The sequence below is a fragment of the Phlebotomus papatasi genome, chromosome 3, assembly GCF_024763615.1.
Source record: "Phlebotomus papatasi isolate M1 chromosome 3, Ppap_2.1, whole genome shotgun sequence".
In the NCBI taxonomy this organism is placed as follows: domain Eukaryota; kingdom Metazoa; phylum Arthropoda; class Insecta; order Diptera; family Psychodidae; genus Phlebotomus; species Phlebotomus papatasi.
In genome coordinates this window covers 44,815,108-44,834,573 of record NC_077224.1, presented here as the reverse complement: position 1 = coordinate 44,834,573, position 19,466 = coordinate 44,815,108, and the positions used below count along the sequence as shown (strand labels likewise).

General features: G+C 35.8%; 2 protein-coding genes across 4 annotated transcripts in view; one reads left to right on the top strand and one right to left on the bottom strand.

Moving 5' to 3' along the window:
• LOC129807940 (zinc finger protein ush) overlaps positions 1–11,162 on the top strand; it is a 210,332-nt gene extending 199,170 nt beyond the window's left edge. For 2 of the 3 annotated variants that reach the window (XM_055857555.1, XM_055857554.1), the window contains exons 2-6: positions 3,605–4,520; positions 4,584–5,730; positions 6,198–6,623; positions 6,696–6,865; positions 9,458–11,162. In XM_055857555.1, the coding sequence (XP_055713530.1) occupies positions 3,605–4,520; positions 4,584–5,730; positions 6,198–6,623; positions 6,696–6,865; positions 9,458–9,845 (3,047 nt within the window). In that variant the 3' untranslated portion in view covers positions 9,846–11,162. Of the gene's footprint in view, positions 1–3,604; positions 4,521–4,583; positions 5,731–6,197; positions 6,624–6,695; positions 6,877–9,457 lie in introns of all 3 variants that reach the window. The other variant, XM_055857556.1, reaches the window with a different exon arrangement.
• Positions 11,163–16,164: 5,002 nt separating this feature from the next.
• LOC129807939 (zinc finger protein 493-like) lies at positions 16,165–18,568 on the bottom strand. Its single transcript, XM_055857553.1, has 2 exons — positions 18,346–18,568; positions 16,165–18,284 (listed from the first exon to the last, which is right to left on the bottom strand). Exons 1-2 carry the CDS (start codon positions 18,469–18,471, stop codon positions 17,562–17,564), a joined length of 849 nt encoding a protein of 282 aa, XP_055713528.1. The 5' UTR covers positions 18,472–18,568; the 3' UTR covers positions 16,165–17,561.
• Positions 18,569–19,466: the final 898 nt, after the last annotated feature.

The following is a 19,466-nucleotide window of genomic DNA, read 5'->3' as shown; positions in this document are numbered from 1 at the left end:
TTATTTAATTAACCAATAAATTTTACACCCTCTGGCCCAAAAAAGTCGTATATTTGGGCAAAAGTTGGAGATTAAGGAATGATTTTACAGAATTTTTTATTATTAGTAAGTATCTTAAGTGAAAATTACTATCCTTGTGATAATATTGAGGTCTATTCACGATGTTAAGATAAGGAAATGGTTGTCTTAAAGATTTCTTTTTTCACCTTTTTTTTAGAAGAGCTCCGGTAGATATTCAATTGTTGAAAATTCTGATGCAATTAACATTACTAAATAGATTTTATTTTAAACTTTTATTATATAAAAGAAGAGATTGATAGTTGTTCTTTTCGTTTTGACATAACTATGGGTCTAAACTTCACAAAAAGAGCAATAAAACCAATTTTTCTCGTTTTCTTCTTGTTCTAAAAAATTGGCGCTAAATGGTTAGAGATATCAACTTGGAGTCTTCAGATGACGCCCTAATAAGTCAACCTGTTGATTATTATTATTACCCTCATTTCCTCCCTAGCCCTTCCCTTCACTGCCAAAATCGTTTTTTTTTTGTGATTACAGGAAAACACGTCATACGGGATTATAGGGCTTAATCAAAAAATCTTAAGGCAAGAGAGAAAAGACAAAACAACTTTCAGTCAAAATGCTTAAAATAACGAAAAGAAAATTATTTTGTCGAAAATTGATTACACGGTTAATTTACGAATTTTATCATAATATTGTTTTTCTTGTGTTAAAAACGTTACATTGATACACCAAAACACTGATTTTAATTTCGAAAAAGTCATACAATATTATTAGTTCAATAATAAAATGGAAAAGTTGACCCTATAGGAGTCAATTTGGGTTCAAGTTGACTCTATCGGAGACCGTAGAGTAAAAAAAATAGCTATTGACTCTATTGGAGATTGACTCTATCGGGGGTTGACTCTATCGAGGTCCCACTGTATTTTTAATACGATTTTTTAAAGTTGGGAGTTAAAAACTCTTTTAAAAACGTATTTCTTAACCGATTAACTGTGTTATCACACTTGCACATTAAAATTTTAATATGATTCACATTAATTGTCGTTGGTGAGAGTCCAAATGTGTAATTTGTGTGTTTAAATCATTTTATATTCAAAAGATTATCTATTTGTTGATAAAAAGGAAGACTTGGCCTGCAAAATTTGATATAAATTGATTTATAGCATTAATGCGAATAATTAATGCGATTTTCTCTTTAATTTTTTAATGTGAAAAATATTTATGCTTTAGGTAAATTTAAACTTATTTTTGCAGGCCAAGTCCACTTCTTTATCAATAAATAGAAAAACCCCTAATATTAAGTGACTCAAAGACACAAATAGCATATTTGGACGCTCACAAACGACAATTAATGTGAATCACATTAAAATTTTAATATGTAAGTGTGATAACGCCGTAAGAGAGATATGAAATCATTTGAAAGTCCTTGAATTTCGGACAACTCTGTTAACCAGTTTCTAGAGGTTGTAAAATAAAATTGAACTGCATAAAATATGTTAAAAATGCTTAGGGGGAAGTGCTGTAACTTTGAAAGTGGGGCACCTTTGAAATTGGGATTTTTCACCTATTTTTAAATAAAATTGAGCCTTAACGTGATATAATATAGCTTCTCAATCTGTTTGTGCAGCTAAATTACATCACGATAAGGCTCAATTTTGTTTAAAAATAGGTGAAAAATCTCAATTTCAAAGGTGCTCCACTTCCTTCTAAATGAAATTTGAAAACTAATGAAAAATTTTCGAGCATTTGACCAAGATGTGAGCTCAGATGAGATGAAATTCGCAATATTTCAATTGCTCTTCTCTTAATATTCACTGACAATAATCAGAATAATAGGCGAAATATTAACCAAATACTTACAAAATCTTTACGAATTTTGTATTTGCAGCCTTTTTTGTTCTGTAATTTAAAATTTTTAAAGTTTTAATATTCACCAAGGGCATACTGTAGCAGGAAAAAAAGAATCATCACTACAATTTTAATCGTGAATAGCCCTAGATGGATCTGACCAACCGAAAAATAAACCACGCCCACAATAAGACTTTACAAAGAATGTAACTACCATAGATATTTTTTAATTCAAGTTTTTTGTAGTCTAATTTTTAGGAGATGCGACTGTTTGGCACAATCAAAACATATTGGAAAAGATTAGATCGGAAACTCAATGGGTCAAGTGGTAGAGCACTCGCTCTATGATGCAAGTGTCCCGGGTTCGAATCCCCTTTAGGTCACCAGGAATTTTTCTGGCGTTAAGGGTGTTCGGATTGCATCCAGTGAGCTCGACTCCACTTGATTCCACGGGGCATGGGACTGACAACCCTATCCCTGTATAAGATGAAATAATAATGGATGTCCCGAACTCCCCTTATGGGAAGGCCTAGTTCCTCCATGGAACGTCGTGCCACCATCATTATTATTATACTGTTTGGATATTGTCTTTAATTGATTTGATGAGTAGAATTTTCTCGTGAAATCGTTAATGTATTAAACATGAAGAATTAAAAAAAAATTGAGCAATACTGGACTATTATAGTTTCTCAAGGGGCGTGGTCTAAAATTATTCTTCTGGATTACTTGCTTAGGAGGTCCAAATCTCCAAAGTCTATATTCAGTAGGTTAGCATATGAATCATAGACACAACAACCCCAATTTAACTATCACAGCGATTCCTACTTTTTTCTTCCTTTGCTCCCTCACTAGGCTTTATGTGTGGGAGTTTCTATTCCTCCATTGGATTGCATCTCACGAGGAAGAGTGAGCGAGTGGTAAAGGATTGAAGATTGAGATTTCTTTGGCTCTCACCTTTGCGTCAAATTGAGACCAAAGAAGAAGGCAAAAAAAGAAGGTCCGTTTTTTCTGGTTGATTGGGAAATTTGATTATTTTAATAAGTACTTTTTAGTTTTGTTATTTATTCAAACAGGACTCAAAACGGTGAGATTATTGGAAATGATACAAAAATGGAGGTGGTTTTAAGAGTCTCTAAAAACACCACCGTAGGCACTTTGCGCGCGCGGCTTCACGTTTCTGGTCAGGTTTGAAAAAAAAAAGGGAAGAGATTCCTCTTCACACTTTGTCTGGGCATAATGCACTTTATTGGGCTACAGATAAATTGCTTTTCTCCCTCTATATGGCCAAGTCCAAGGTATATCTGTGTGGTTTAGCGATTGTGATGAACTACAGTCGGTTTGGGAGGGAAAATTGGCAAGATGATAAATTCAATAATTCTTCGTTCATTGAGCCACTACCTCAGAGTAAAATTATTTCACACACAAACTCAAATGCGAGGAAAGATATCAGCTAAATCAAAAAGAGTTTAGCTGTGAGAATCGAAAAGCGAAAAATTGCCTGCTTACAAGGTGGATGATTTATCAAGCTTTTCGGAGATTGTTGAGATGATAGCGCAAAATTGTTGTTTCCGAAGTAAATTTAAATTTAGTGGATACGTTTACTAGTCTATCGCAGTCTCTTCTAAACATAATGAATTAGGTGATAACAGTGCATAGAGCAATCTATTCCACGAAATTCAAAAGACACAGTCGATATTTTGTCCTTAACTAATGATTTTTTTTTTGAATCTTACAGGGGACGACGAAGACTACCAGGGCGAAGAAGGAGGCGGAGGGGGGCTCCAGAGCGATGGTCAGGGATCACCATCAACTGAAGTTGGTCAGTCAACATCTCCCCGTAGTCACTCAGAGTCCCCACAATCACCCAGATCGCCCTCATGCAGTACCCCAGCTCCCTCTCCTCAAGAAATCCTGACTGAGGCGGCGCCGGATCGCCCGTCGCCGCCAGATAGTGTAATAGAAATGAACTGTGGTCGAGACACTCCACTCCCAAAGCCCACACTACGCCTCAATACAAAACTGGCGTCTGATCCAGCCCTACAGCCCGAAGCCAAGGATCTTAAGGATACCATCAGACTGAGCAGTGAGGATGAGAAGACTGTGGACAGGGTGGAGCAAGAGGAAGCGGAGAAGAAACTCACAAAATCCTTAAAAGATATTCGAATGGAAAAAGTCATTCATCCAACAAGAACGTCCCCTGTTGATGCTCTTCCAGCCGCAGTACCCAGAATGCAGGTTTTTACATGCGGACCCTGCGGCATTAGATTCTCATCCCTATCCACCCTAGAGGCTCATCAAACATATTACTGTTCTCATCGGAAGGAACCAGATGATGCAGCAGGAGCTAAAGGAACAACTGCAGCAGATTCTCCGGGTAGTCAGGAGCCACCAGTAAAAGCACAAAGAACTGGGAAGCAATACGCATGCAGTCAGTGTTCGTATTCAGCAGACAAGAAAGTCTCCCTGAATAGACACATGCGAATGCATCAGACTTCGCCAGCACCTAGCTCTACCACATCTAATGGCGATGAGCCACCTAGTCAAACAGCTCAAGTCGACCGCTACTGCTCCGACTGCGACATCCGCTTCTCTAGCACCAAGACCTACAGGGCACACAAGCAGCATTACTGCAGTTCCAGGCATAGGGATGGGTAAGTCATCCTCTCTGATTTGATCAACATTTCAAAGATTTACCAATTACATTTCACTTTCAGGCAAATTGTCAACCATGTTTCATCCAAACCTCCATCGATCGTCAAAGGTGGTTCACAGAGTCCACCTGAAATTGCTAAGAGTCCCCCAACGGCTCAACCTCAGGCATACCTAGCCCTACCAACTAACCCAATCGTGATTGTACCATGTTCCGTAATCCGAGGCGCGAGTCTCTTACCAGGACCTCTTACATCCCTCGCCCAGAATGTTACAAATCCCGAAGCAACGTGCTTCCTACTTCAGAATGGAGCTCTAACGCCGATTGCGCAAGCGCTTTCAGTGCAGGCCCCAATAGTAAATCAACCGCCTTCACGTGGTCCAACTCCTGCATCTGAAAAGGACAATGGCGTAACCGTCCCAGACGTTCTACGCGTAGTCAACAAGAAGGACCACCAGCAACTCCGTGACCCTACCATTCCGCTTGATCTCTCAGTTAGACGCTTGCCTACATCTCGAGAACGTTCGCAGTCGTTCTCCTCCGTAGCTTCTGCAGACGCCATCAGTCGTCCTGATGTCGATGTTAACGCGGAAGGCAAGGAAAATGTCTCCGTAGGCAGTGATTCCCTAACACCGGAACAAATTGTCTGTGCTCCCTCTCTCCCTGGAAGTCCCCCACTAACTCCGTCTCCGAAGCGACGTTCCAATAGTCCCAGAGGTGGTAGTATTTCTGTATCACCCAACTCTATCCTGATGCGTCCTCTTCTGCCGGCAGATCTGACTCCCCAGGTACTTGTACGTCTCAATAATGAAGCTGTTCTGCCACCCCTGGTTCCTGGTCCTAGTCCAGGAGCTCCTCCCGCAAATGCCGCTCCTCTGCCACCACAAATATTTGTGAAGCAGGGAGTGTCCAAATGCAAGGAATGCAACATTGTCTTTTGCAAGTACGAGAACTACTTGGCCCACAAGAAACATTACTGCTCAGCACGCAATCTAGATGATCCAGAAGGGGCGAAAGTTAGTCCGCCAGTCAGTCCTACAGCTACTAGTCCTCTTACGCAAACAGGACCTCAGGCGGTGACTGTTGCAGGAGGAGGATTGGCCTATCAGCAGCTTATTTGTGCTGCTTGTGGGATCAAATTCACTTCCCTAGACAACCTAAGCGCCCACCAAATGTACTACTGTCCCAAAAGAGTGGAGCTTGCAGTTCAGGTTAGTTATCAAGCTTGCTTACACGAGAACCACGAAAACCACGAGAACGGTTTAGGTTCTTAGAACCATTACTAGATCAACGTGACAATTTTACTGAAATCGACAGTATGACCGGTACGAGCAAATAGTAATCCTTTATTTCAATATGGCGGAAACAAACTTTTCCTATAAAAGCTAAAATCTTTCTTGTTCTAAGATGCTTTGCAATGCTCATTGAGAAATCCCAATATAAAACGTAACTGTATTATGTTTTATAAAAGAATTTTCTTATCTAACAGAGTCATTCAGTAAAGTGGCTATAAGCTCTCTAATTAAAAGAAAAGCCAAATACACAATTATCTGATAAACTTTATTTGCCATCGTTCGATTTCACGTCGTTGATTATTTAGAGATTATCAAAACATGATATCACTAAGCTCTTATCGCAAATGCATTAACCTGAATAACTTTATATTTCTCCTACACAGCAATCCCTTATCCAGAAAGATCGCTGTACTAAATGTAAAATCGTTCATGATCCCAATATTCCCTGCCCATCGTCTCATGTGGGCGGTTCCGGTTCTACCGGTGGCTACAAGTGTCCCATCTGTGACGTCGTGAGCACGAATGCTGCCGAATCCCGACGTCACATGGAAACTCATGGAGGAGTAAAGGCTTTCAGATGCTCAATTTGTCGCTACAAAGGGAACACCCTGCGTGGAATGAGAACCCATATTCGAATGCACTTTGAAAAGAAAACCACTGACTTCAACGAGGAGAACTACATCACATGCATCCTCGAGGAAGATGGTGTAGAAATTCCACCAGCAGCCCAAATAAATCCTGAAACACTCCAGCCACAGATGCATTCTTGTGATCTCTGCAACTACTCATCCAGCTACAAGGGCAATGTGGTAAGTTTTCTGGGGGGTTTTGTTTTTGTCAATTTGATGATAAAAAGATTATTTTTCTTGTACTTTGCGCAGGTACGACATATAAAATTAGTACATTCTCAGACCAATCATCAGTCAAATTCACCAAGTATTGGCGAAGGTGGCGAGAGTCTCATTCACAATGGCAACAGCAGTGATTTATCCGGATCCGGGACATCGATCAAAATTTCCCTGCCACCGAGAAACACGTCCCGACCTTCGAGGTAAGTTTATGGTAAAACATTTTTTTTACTTAAATAGACTTATAATAATAAATATTTTTAAAACAAAAAAAGTATATTTTATGGAAGTTATTGTAAAATATATTTGCATATGAAATCTAAATATTTATTAATTTTACTTTTAACTAAAAAACTATGTTTTTTTATTTATTTCGAAATCAGCTCCTAAGTTTTTCCTCATTTTCGAATATGTTTTAGAGAGGTAGTCAATCGTTCTTATAGACACCTATGATCGAAAAATATTTCGATATCGAATTTTCTGAGAAGTTAAGCCACTTTATCGAATTAATCGATAAAGTACCCGTAAATGATATTACCTTTCTGGAATTTATTTTTTCATTTGCCCTTATGCTTGGTACTACTCATGCTAAACTATTCTAAAATCTGCTTTTCGTAAAAAATCTTTTATTTCGGAAAGTTTTTTTTGTGAATCAATTTAATCGGTAGTAAACCGGTATAGCTGTATAAAGGGATAGCCGATGGTGGTGGAATTGAGCTAGGTTTTTCAGGACAAACTGTCCTTCCGGTGAGCATCGGAATTTGTTGATAAAATCCTATGAATCAAACACACAATTTCACCAGAGCTTTCGACACTTATACAGACTTCAGACCTAAGGCTTAGCCATATGGCTTAACTTCTCGAACTTCTTATCAATCAAGATTTTTCATAAAATTTCGACTTACCGTACTACCACACTAGGATTTTTTAAAAAAATTAATTAATTAAAATGTTAAAATTGCTCAATTATTTCAATTTTATTCCAGTTAAATAAGTAATCTTTTGAGGAAAATAGTTCTTATTAAATTTATTTACTCGTAATTAATATTATTTGTGGCGAAAATATAGAATAATTTAGTGATAAATTTGCATGAAGTGAAGCTTAAGTATCGGTTGTAATTCATTAAGTTCCTGCAAAGAAATTCGAAGGAAATTGTTATGTTAAGAAATTTTAGTTGGGAGTTGGGACGACTTCATAAAGATTTTCAATAAGACTGTATGAGAGTTGTTGCATGAGCCTTTTGCCTAAAAATTTTTTTTTTTGGCTTTGGGGACCCTTCTGAATAACAGATAAGTGACTTATATGACATTTTAAGTACTATCACACATTTTCCAGAGTCATTCACAGTCAAAAAACTCGTGGCATTATTTAAAATTGAGCAAATTCCTTGCAAAATGTGTCCTGACTGTGAGAATTTTCAAGTAAATTCTAGAAATCTTAATGGTCAATTGGCTCAATTGAATTTAAAATTAAAACTTGAAAAATCCTAGTGTGATAGCATCGTTAGAATTATATTATAAAACCCAAATAATCTATTGGATTTAAAGAAGCAAATTAATTGGTTGTTTTTAAGGTTTTAAGACCTTCTGGAACTGGGCTAAACCTCAAGTCTGAAGACGGTCTTATCGTGTCTTCCTCAATGGTTCTTGGTTAGTCTTTTCTTTAGGATTTGTGTCACTAATTCCTCTACTTATGCATCAGTTTTTTGAATTTGGTTAGGAGCGAATTTTCTTCTTGCTTTTCTACACAAGTACCAGTCCGTTCAGTGTGTAGAAAAGAAAAAAGAAAATTCACTCCTAACCAAATTAAAAAAAACTGATGCATAAGAAAGTAGAGGAATTAGTGACGAAAATCCTAAAAAAAAAGACCAACCAAGAACAACTTAAGAAGACACGATAAGTGTCGAAAGTTTTGGTGAAATTGTGTGTTTGATTCATAGGATTTTATTAACAAATTCCGACGCTCACCGGAAGGACAGATTGTCCTAAAAAACCTCGCTCAGTAAACCGGTATACACCCAAAAACCATTCGAAAGGATTACACGAATAGCTCTTCTCGTAAGTTCGAGCAGTCCCCAAAGCTGGGACGCTTTACAGTAGACTCTCACTCAATCGGCTCTTTTTCAATCGGGCACAAAATTTTGTTGGCAATTTTCACGATTGATTTTAAAACAAATTTGCTCAAATTCGCTGTAGTTCTTTCTATTTTATCGTGATTCTTAATAATTGAGCGCTTTTTATGGAATTTACAAAGGCTTTGACGCCCAAATCTATCGGTAAACCGATGACATTTTGCCCCAAATGCCCAATTGAGAGAGAGTCTACTGTACCATGTCTTTTTATTCCGATTTGGATACGTTTACAATAAACGGTTTCCTATAACCATTTCCTACACATAAACGGTTTTCAAGGTCAAATGATAAAGAGACATTGAGCGTAATATGGAGTTTAGACTTAAGACTTAGCCATATGGCTTTGACTTTGAGTTAAGTGTATTTCTTAACCGATCAAGTAAAATATAGACCCCTATTTGAAAGACTTTGCTATCCTTTTGTAATTGGACAATTCTAAACCGATTTTAACCGTTTATGAATCCATATTTTATAATTAGTTGAAATCACCTGGGAACCATCTGATCAAAAAAAATCGTATTTCATTAAATTTTAATTTGTAATTCATATTTAACAAAAACCTAATTTAATAAAATAATATTTCAAAATGATAATTTTTGACGTAAAAAAAAGAGAATTGGGAAGAAGAAAAGTAACTAAAAATGAATTAAAACATATTTTCAGCCAAGTATCAGTGTCAGTGAAAATAGAACCTGAGCAGGATTTCGCCAAGACTGAGGACGAACCGGAGCTCGTAATTGACGACAGTGATGTTGTGGTCAAAGTGGAAGCCAGTGATCGCTCAGAGACTCCTCTAGGGCCTCCACCGCCCCGGAAAACTCCCTCTCCGGACGACTCAATGGTCACCGGTGGACCAAAGTACTGCAAAACCTGCGACATTCGCTTCAACTATCTCAACACCTTTATTGCCCACAAAAAATTCTACTGCAAAGGTACCAATGTTGATGCTCTGTTGCCGGAAAGAATTGTGGATGTCACCACAAATAACACAAGTCCCAAAAGATCACCAACTTCCCCAGCACCAGCAGTTGTAACAACTTCGGTGCTCTAAGGAAATATCTAACGTTGATCGAATGATCTTTTTTTTTTATCTCAAGAACATTTTTGAAAACTCCTTGGCAAAAAAGTCAATTGGAGCAATATCAAGTGGCCAGTTGTATACGATAGTAAAAAAATAAATGAGAAAAGAAATAGAGACTCACCTTGATTCCCCTGTTGAACTGCATAATTGACTGTTTACGTATACTCTTCCTCTCTCAATCTCTCTTTTGAAAAACCTAAAAAGAAAAGAAACATAGAAAATATAGAAAAGATGAAATAAACAATTAACAAAAAATAAATAAATGTTATATCATGTGAAAAATGGAATTATCTAATAATTAATAATTGAAATTTGGAAAAAATGGTCCGCCATGCTGCTTATATAAATGCCATATTCTCAAAATATAGAAAGCAACCACGTAAAATATTCCGCAAAGTTAGAAATGAAACAGCTACATGTTAAAACTAATTATTAAAAAGAAAGATAACCAAGAAATAGCCATTAAAATAAAAGTATCAAACTGAAATCTCTTCAACACAATTTCAAAATATATTTCACTCTATATTTAGAAGATCCTCCTTTCGAAGGACATTGTGTAAATAATTAAAAATAAAAGAAATACTTACAAAAGAAAAAAATTGGCGAAATAATGTATTCAAGAGACAGGAAAAAAATGAATAAAAGAAAATAATAATCCCGTATACGGTTTAAAAATTAAATAGAAAAATTAAACTATGTAAAGAAAACGTAATTTTTCTTATTTTTGAGATAAATATATCTTTTTAAAAAAATTAAAAGTGCAATAATTTTTGTCAAAATTTTAAATACAAAAAAAAAGAAGAAAATATTGTGCAGTCTTAAAATTTCCCTATATCGCTTTTTATTGCTTCTGACTTCTTAAAAAAAAATAATCAGCCTATTGATAAAACCAAAGTTGATCATTTATAATTTTGACTTGTTTATTGTGAAACGAAAAACACAATTATTTTCTATTTCTATTCAAAATATACCTATTTACTTGTAAATAAAAATGAATTATATTCAATAACCGTGAAAATCTGATAAAATGCATTTATAGTTTAACCTTCTATAACTACTAAAAATAAATATTTCTCTGTGAAAAGATTTAAAAAAAATATATGAATAGTACCACGATATATAATTTAAAACACTCGAATTTGTTATTAATTTCTAATGTATAAGAATTATGAGAAAAAATATTGTAATTGCAGATATTGTAACTGGAATATTACATAAATAGCGCAAGATGATGAAGAAAAAGATAAGAAATGACAATAAATTATTTATTTGCAAAAATCATAAAAAGTGTTTATTTTTCTTCCAAAAATTTTTATTCAAGTTATTGATCTCAAGTTATAATTACGTAAGGCCGTCTCGTGACTTTAGTCGCAAATGTGTCTGACTAAACTATTACTAGATTTACCAAAGCCTGAACATCCAAATTATTTTTTACAGAATTCTCTGGTTCATAATTCCGAACTTTGTAAAATAAAGATATATTTTCTGAATCGTTTGTTACCATTTATATTTTTCTGTGAAAAGGCAAATTGGAATGACGGAAACTTTCGATCTAAAGTCGACAATCAACCATGAACTTAGCAAAATGGGGAAGGAAAGGACTACCCCAACTACCCTGCATCTTTATGTAGTCCAACGAGCTAAATGGTCTTATGATCTTTCTAAAACAAGACAATTTAATAAAATGAACGAAGTAATAAAATAAGAAATGGAAAACGAACTAACGAATAAATTAATTGCTGACCAAACAAATGATGAAATAACGAAAGAATTAATGAGAGTTAAAAAACGAATTATTAAACATATGAACGAACGCACGAATGAATAATTGAGCTCAAGAATAAACAAAAGAACAATTGATCAAACTAAGAACCGAATAAATAAATAAATAAACGAATTAACGAATGATGGAGAAAATTCGGGGAAAATGAACGAACAAGAGCTCTTGTTCCCAATGATTTCCGTCAATCCCCCTTCTCCAGAATTTAAAGCCCATGCATGCTGGGTACCCTATTATCTTTGTCTTCCTGGGGCTTGGAGCGGTCAGCTGATTTCCAGTGTGTCATGTAATTGCATGTCACTGGCTGTCTTTGAATAAGATTAAAATAATAAATAAAAAAATAAATAAATAATAGATAAAAAAAGAGCGAGTGATTCCCTAGAAAAGTTATGAAAGCCATTGTTAGGAGGCGTCGACCTCGAGGCAGACCTAGAACAAGGTGGCTGAATCAAATTCAGAATCTTGCTTTCGGAACGCCTTGGTATTGAACCCGAACATCTTCCTGAAGTGGCGGAGGATCGACAACAGGGCCGTAGCGCTGGGGGGGGGGGGCATTAAGGGGCAATGCCTTACCTGAAAAATTCCAATGCCCTACCTTAAAAACCAGAAACTAAGATAATGCTCTAAGTAGACTGTTCGTAGTATAATATGGTAGAGAAGAAATTAATCGCATATTAAGTGGCCTGATACATCTAATCTCATAGAGTTATCGATTGAAGTGCTTAATGCAATTGGTTAAAATCGTATGGAAAGTCAAACGATAATTTTGCGAAAAATTTAAATATTTTCTCAAACATCTTTAAAAAAAATATTTATCCATCAATTTGGCATTGTTATTGATGAGTTGAAATTGCAATTATTTGATATGAATTAAATGAAATAACGTTTTTCAATGGTTTTGAGCAAAACGAGTGTAAAGATTCTTACATTTCTTACATTAAAAAAACTCAATATATTTCCCTTTCTCATTTACGCATTCTCAATTTACTTAAGGGGTTACGTGGATCAAGAAGACTCTAAAAATATAATAATTTCTCAATTTTTTCAGCATATTAAACAAATATTTAATTTAAGCTTTTAGGCATATAGAAGTATAAAATTAACATAACCTATATTTTCTAAATTTCTCATTTCAAATTTTTAAAAATTTTGTCAAATTTTGGATTTTTTTTTTTTGAAAAAGACATTACTTTTCGGTGACGAAATTTTCTCGGAATTGGTCCATCTAAAATCCAAAAACCAAATATTTCCTATTATTATTAATCGTGTCGAAATACATGTTACAATGTAATCATGTTATATTGCTGCTGTTGTATCCCGTGTTAGAAGAATCCGCTAAGTCCATATGTAGACCGTCCAGGAGCGCCTTCCCAGTAGTGCGGATGCTTCTTCCATGCTCCCGGAGTTTTTTGGGCAGAGGCGGTGCATTTTTATTACGTTATATCACAGTGAAAATGTCTTTTTCTAAACATTCAGATCTTTGCACCGGGCGGGACTCGAGCTCACAACTGTGAGAGTCGAGCCAGAGATCTCATCCGCCCAAGAACAGCAGGTCTTGCCTATTGCGCCACTGAGACCCAAATATTTCCTGTCAATTGATAAGTGAAAGTAATTCTTGAACGAAAGATTTTATGTTCACTTGATCAAAACGTATTCTACATTCTACAAGACGAAACATAGTGTAAATACGTCAAAAGTGGTATTTTTTTGTATGAAATTTTCTTAAAAATTCAAATTTCATTTTTTAAAAATTTCTTCGTTCAAAGACTAGTATAACTCATCAGGTAACAGGAAATTCTTGGTTTTTGGTTTCCAGATGAATCAATTCCAAGAAATCTTGTCTACCGAAAAGTATGTTTTTTTTTTCAAAAATGTCTCCAAAAATCAAGTCCCACAGGATAAATTTTAAAATGAAAATTTCAGAAAATATAGTTTGAACGTTTTGTACTTTCATATGCCTAAGAGCATTAATTAATTATATTAGGTGAGATTCTTAACAATCTCACCTACTATAATCCTAACAAAATTTCATGTCGTCCGATCGACCTCAAACTTGGCCAAAATGTGTTTCAGCACTTCCTGATCACGAATATATATGTGGCTATTTTACGTTCCCGGCCGGCCGGCCGGCCGGCCGCTCTTTGGAGCTTAATAGCTCCTAAACTAAAAAAGATATCGACTTGCGGTTTTCGGCAAAGGTTATATATCGGGTGAAAATTGCAACTTGGTGCATTGACCCCCCACCCCCCACCCCTCCTTCCGCCATTTTGAAGACCCCCCTTTTTTTGTTTTCTCAATAGCTCCGCCCCTATGGCATTCAGCGGACTCAAATTTTAGTATGTTATAGCTGGGTCTTAGAGCTTTCCATCAATACCAAACTTAAGGTCCCCCGACCCCCCTGACCCGAGCTATAAGGGTCCAAAAAAAATTTCTTAAAATGGCCATAACTCCGGTTCTAATTGTCAGAATTTAAAAAGTGAGGGCTTTTTGGAAAGCTCTCGTGAAATGCCACTTCTCCTTCTAACATCGCAAGTTCATAAAACCACCGCTAGGGGCGCTTTTTTTAAAAAGAAAATTTTTAAATCTTAAAAGTTAAATAACTCAAAAATTCCATTGTGCATCGGGCTGAAAATTTAGTATATTGTAGCCGTTGATTATACCTATCAAACAAAAAAAACCTTAAGTCGATCTAAAACCCCTGACCCGAGCTATAAGGGGTCAAAGTTCGAACATTGACCGGCCTCTATCTCCGGTTCTAATTAACATAGCGACCTAAATTTTACCTTTTTGGTTTCGTCTCGATGAGCACTTTCAGATGGAAGTTCAAAAAGTCACCACAGGTGGCACTGTGATAGCGTCAAAATTCATCGAAATTCAAAGTCACTTTTCTCAAAAACGGCATTGTGCAAGTTAATGAAATTTTAGTATGTTGTAGTCCAGTCTAGGACGTTTCCAAAATGGTGCGTATGCGCGCTGTGGTTTCAATAGAACCGGAGATATGAGGGGTCAAAGTTCACGAAATTCAAAAAATCATATCTCCGGTTCTATGTGACCGATTTTGATGAATGAGGGCTTAAACGAAAGATCTCACCAAATGCTACAACTTTCTAGAATATTTGAACTTCGTGGGACCAACACCTGGGGCGCCACAGTCGAAAAACCAATTTCAATATCACATAACCTCAATTATCTCGACTGTCGCTGAACCGATTTTGATGATTACTTCAACATAATTGTAGAGCACATTTGTCTCTACATTTCGTCCATACATCATTTTCCACTCAGACTACGCTATCACTCCGATTTTGCCGTTTAAGTGTGAAAAAATTGATTTTTCCAATAATAACGCTTTGAAATCACTCAGATGCCAATTTGACTGCCTCTACTCCACCAAGACACTTAAAATAGGGGTTTAAATGGAAAGTCCCGCAAAATACAACAATTCTTTGATATAGTTGAAGTTCAACAAATGACTACTTGGGGAACTCTGGATGAAAAAACGAGTTAAGAAACAAAAACCTCGCTTATCTTGGCTTCTGAGTAATCGATGAGTTCAAGTTCTACGGCAAAATTATAGATAACATTCTGGTCTACATTTCACCCATATAACACTTTTCTGTCAGTTTTTTTATTGTATTGAAAAGAAATTAGAACAAAATCTACTATCAATTTTGTCAATTTTGACCTACGTAACCCCGTAAGTATATAATGTATCGAAGAATTAGAATATACTATATATATATATTTTTTAATTTGTCTTTTTGAATATTTTTTGTTTTACCTCATTCACTTACATTGAAGTGAAGTGGATGGAGATCGACTAACCGAAAATTTTGAATAGTGCCCCTACTGATGCCCTACCTTAAATTCAACTCTAGCTACGGCCCTGATCGACAAGCGTGGGTTGCTAATTTGGATACCATGGGCCCGCGACCCCAATAGGGATAAGCGGTTGAAAATGATGATGATGATGATGATGATAAAAAAGAGTGTAGAAGGCTCTTTTCACATAGAAGTATTTAAGAAAAACTTATTTTGATATAGACTATTTCTGCCATTTTGTACATTGTTAAGTTTACATACTTATTATTCAGTTTACAATGTTTCGTGAAAAATGTCCTTCTATTCAGATGCTTGAATCATTTGCACTGGGTGGGACTCAAAGTCACAATTGTTAATAGAGTCAGGAAGGAGGTCCTGGCCAGGAGTCACACCGCAAAAAGCGGGACGCTCTTACCAAGGCACCAAATATCCATATTCGTCGATTTTGTCCTGCCGCCCGTTAGAGAATCTCGTCTTATCCTCGTGGTGGACTATATTATCGATATTATCGATCACTTAAAGCCCTTCCCGATTTTGTACAATCAGAGGGCTAATTTTTGAAACTCTCAATTTCCATTTAAAAGAATTTCCAATAAAAAAAATCAAAGTTCTATATTTTCTATGGTAGGTTATTACACTGAGAAAAAACGGGGTTCCGATCAACTTTTTGCCCTCATCTTTAACACTTTAGGTGTAAAAATATATCAACATTTTTTAATGTTAACTTTACATCTTTTTAAGGGTAAAATTAACATGAAAAAGGGTAACTGTAACCCCTAATACACATAAAAAGCATAATATTTACACCGATTTCGCATCAATACTACAGGGTAAAATAAACATTTCTGGAATGGTATTTTAACATTTTCGGATTTCTCTTGCAGTGTTCGATAAGTTAAATGGTGGAATGGTAAGTAAAATTGTAAATTCGGTAAGTAGAAAAGCAAAATTGGTAGGTAAAAATTCAAAATTGGTAAGTAAAAATTCAAAATTGGTAAGTAAAAAAAAAGAAATTTGGTAAGTAAAAAAATCAAAAATGGTAAGTAAAGAATCAAAATAGGTAAGTAACAAAGCAATTGGTAAGTTAAAAAATCTAAAAGGGTAAGTAAAAAATTCACAAATGGTATGTAAAAAGAAATCTAAAATGATAAGTAAAAAAATCTAAACTGGTAAGTAAAAAAACTAAAATGGCAAGTAAAAAAATCTAAAATGATAATTTAAAAAATCTAAAATGGTAAGTAAAAAAATCAAGTAAGTTGCAGTTTAAACACTTTTTTAAAGATTTCAATTTATTTTAGCACCTTCTCTTTTGTTTTTTTCACCAGCGAGTGCCATCATCGCCATCTACCATAATTATTGACGATTTTTTTTGACCAAAGCGCCGACTAGAATCTGAAGTTAACTGAAGTTCAATTCTAAATTTAAAAATTATACTACAAAATAAATGAATAAAAATGGCAAGTAAAAATCTAAAATGGTAAGTTAAAAAATCAAAAATGGCAAGTAAACAAATCAAAAATGGGAAGTAAAAAAATCAAATTCGGTAAGTAAGAAATCTAAATCTGTACAAAGTCATGTTCTTTGTGCAATTAGCACGACTTATATATGCGCTAATTGTATAGACGTGTTTTTATATGGGTACTAAATACTCTTTATTTGCGATATTCCATACTACTTGGAGAAAATTGCTGCAAAATGGGCAGGCTTTATTGGCTATTGAGTCATTTATAACTGCAAACTAATAATATGGCAGTTATATTTGGCAAGGGCACTCAATGAGTAGTAGAGCACTCGCTCTATGATGCAAGTGTCCCGGGTTCGAATCCCCTTTAGGTCATCAGGAATTTTTCTGACGTTAAAGGTGTTCGAATTGCATCCAGTGTGCTTCACTGCACTTGATTCCATGGGGCATAGGACTTACAACCTCATCCCATTATCCGAGTTCCATGATGTTTTGCAAAAAAATATACAAGACCTCAATCGGTTAGAAACCGGAAATGAATTAAGAAGAAATTATTAAGTATAAAAAGACTTTGTAGAATGCTCGAATTTATGAGTTTGATGATACAGCAAGATCTCGATCTTCACCGGTGATTGTGCTTCTTATGCTGAGCCACTCCTGCACTAGTTGTGAATCTAGCATCGCAAATACTACAAGCATGTGGCTTTTCTCCCGTGTGTATCCGGAAGTGGATCTGTAGGTGTCTTTTTTCTCTGAATTTTTTCTCACAGAGAGTACAGGCATGAGGTCTCTCTCCAGTATGTGTCATCAAGTGCCTCAGAAGCTTGGGTTTGATGTAGAACATTTTTCCACAGGTATGACAAGAAAATCTGGGTTCTTTGTGGCGCAATTTGTGCAGCCGGAAATTACCAACATTGCGGAATCTCCTACCACAAATCTCACAGGAATATTTAAGGTATTCCTGATGAATGAGTTTGTGGGATCTCAGGTAGCTAAAGTGGCCCCCACAAATATCACACAATCCTGGATCATTTGATGGTATGCCCTTTCGGGAATAAAATTTCCGACGCCTCTTCCCAACTGCTGGGATTTCATGATTGACATCCTGTGGAACTGTATTGGGCAGACTTGGAGCTTCTTTGGGCCTTTCCGTCTGAAGGCTGATGGGCTCTACTTCAATAGGTTTAGGCTCCCTGATATCATCTTTCTTGACTTTCTCAAGAGATACTTTCATACTCTTCATAAAATCATTGATTCTATGACATTTCCTCCTAAATTTAACCACAGTGACTATCATTCCGGCACAAGCACCACAAAGTCCTTTTACCAGATCATCTTCCAAGATCTGCATTAAAAATTGTCATCAATTTTAATTGTCTCTCCTGGAAAATTACTTCCATTACTACCTGTATTCCTGTTGCCTCTTTTATTAGCGCCTGCAAATCATTGTGGCGACTTTTTTGATCTTCATAAGCGAAAATAGATTTTATTGTACAATCCTTAGCGAGGCACAATCTGCATGCACTTTGCATTCTTGAGCAATCTGCACTTTTAGCTTAACGCAATTTGTTTACAATTTTTTTGATTGGTTGTATATAAAATTGAGGTTATGTTTTATATTTTTAGTACATTTGTACCATATTGAGGAAAATACAAAGAGTTTTATTAGGAGATACGAGCACTATGCTAGTGCAGAAAATTATGGAAAGTTCAAATTTGAAACTGTCCATATGAATCATCCTTAGCAGCTACACACCCGACGAAAAACTTTAAAAACCTACATTTTTTCCTTAAAATAACCTGCAATCACGATATACATACATATTTACATTGTTGGGCAATATTTTGGTATCGAGCCTGGGCAACACTATGTAAGATTCAGGAAAGGGGGATATTTAGGGAAAACTTTTAATTAAATAAATGGTTAAATTCAATAATATGTAACTTCATAACACTGTGCAACAGTGATTTTGTCCCTGGGTTCTCATGCTATTTTTTCTATTGCTAGGGTCAAATGATTTACGAAAATACTTATCATTTTGATTTCATTTTGTTTTGCGCCTGGAATCTAGGCAAAACCGTTTTTACCGCTTTTTGATACTTGGGTGCCTATATCTCCGATTCTGCTGAACCGATTTATTTCTCTCTCTCTTGTTTTACGTTTTGGCTGTCAGACTCAATCAGGTCCATATAGCCATTTCGCACACTCTTATTTACATACGAGTTCCATCTGTTTCTTTTTTTCTCATATGTTTGTTCCGTTTATCTCTTCCTATTATTTTTCTTTTTTGCTCCCTTATCTTTTTATCATACTTCCTTCTTGATATTTTTGCGTTCAGTTTGTAGCTTTTAAGGATAGTGAAAAACTGTTTTCCAATTATTCACCGGACGCGCTTCGATCAAGGATCGAACCGAGCGCCTCTGCGTCACGAAGCCAATACTTTGTCCATTGAGCTACCGAGGCCCCTCCTGTTCTTCTTTACATGCCCGATAATCCTTTGGATAGATGCAGTTCGTACAACTGACA

Excerpts from the sequence above, each read along its gene's own strand:
- LOC129807939 (XM_055857553.1), bottom strand. The coding sequence starts at position 18,471 with ATGCAAAGTGCATGCAGATTGTGCCTCGCTAAGGATTGTACAATAAAA. Across the intron at positions 18,285-18,345 it reads AAGAGGCAACAGGAATACAG|ATCTTGGAAGATGATCTGGT; the intron begins GTAGTAATGGAA and ends TTTTTAATGCAG.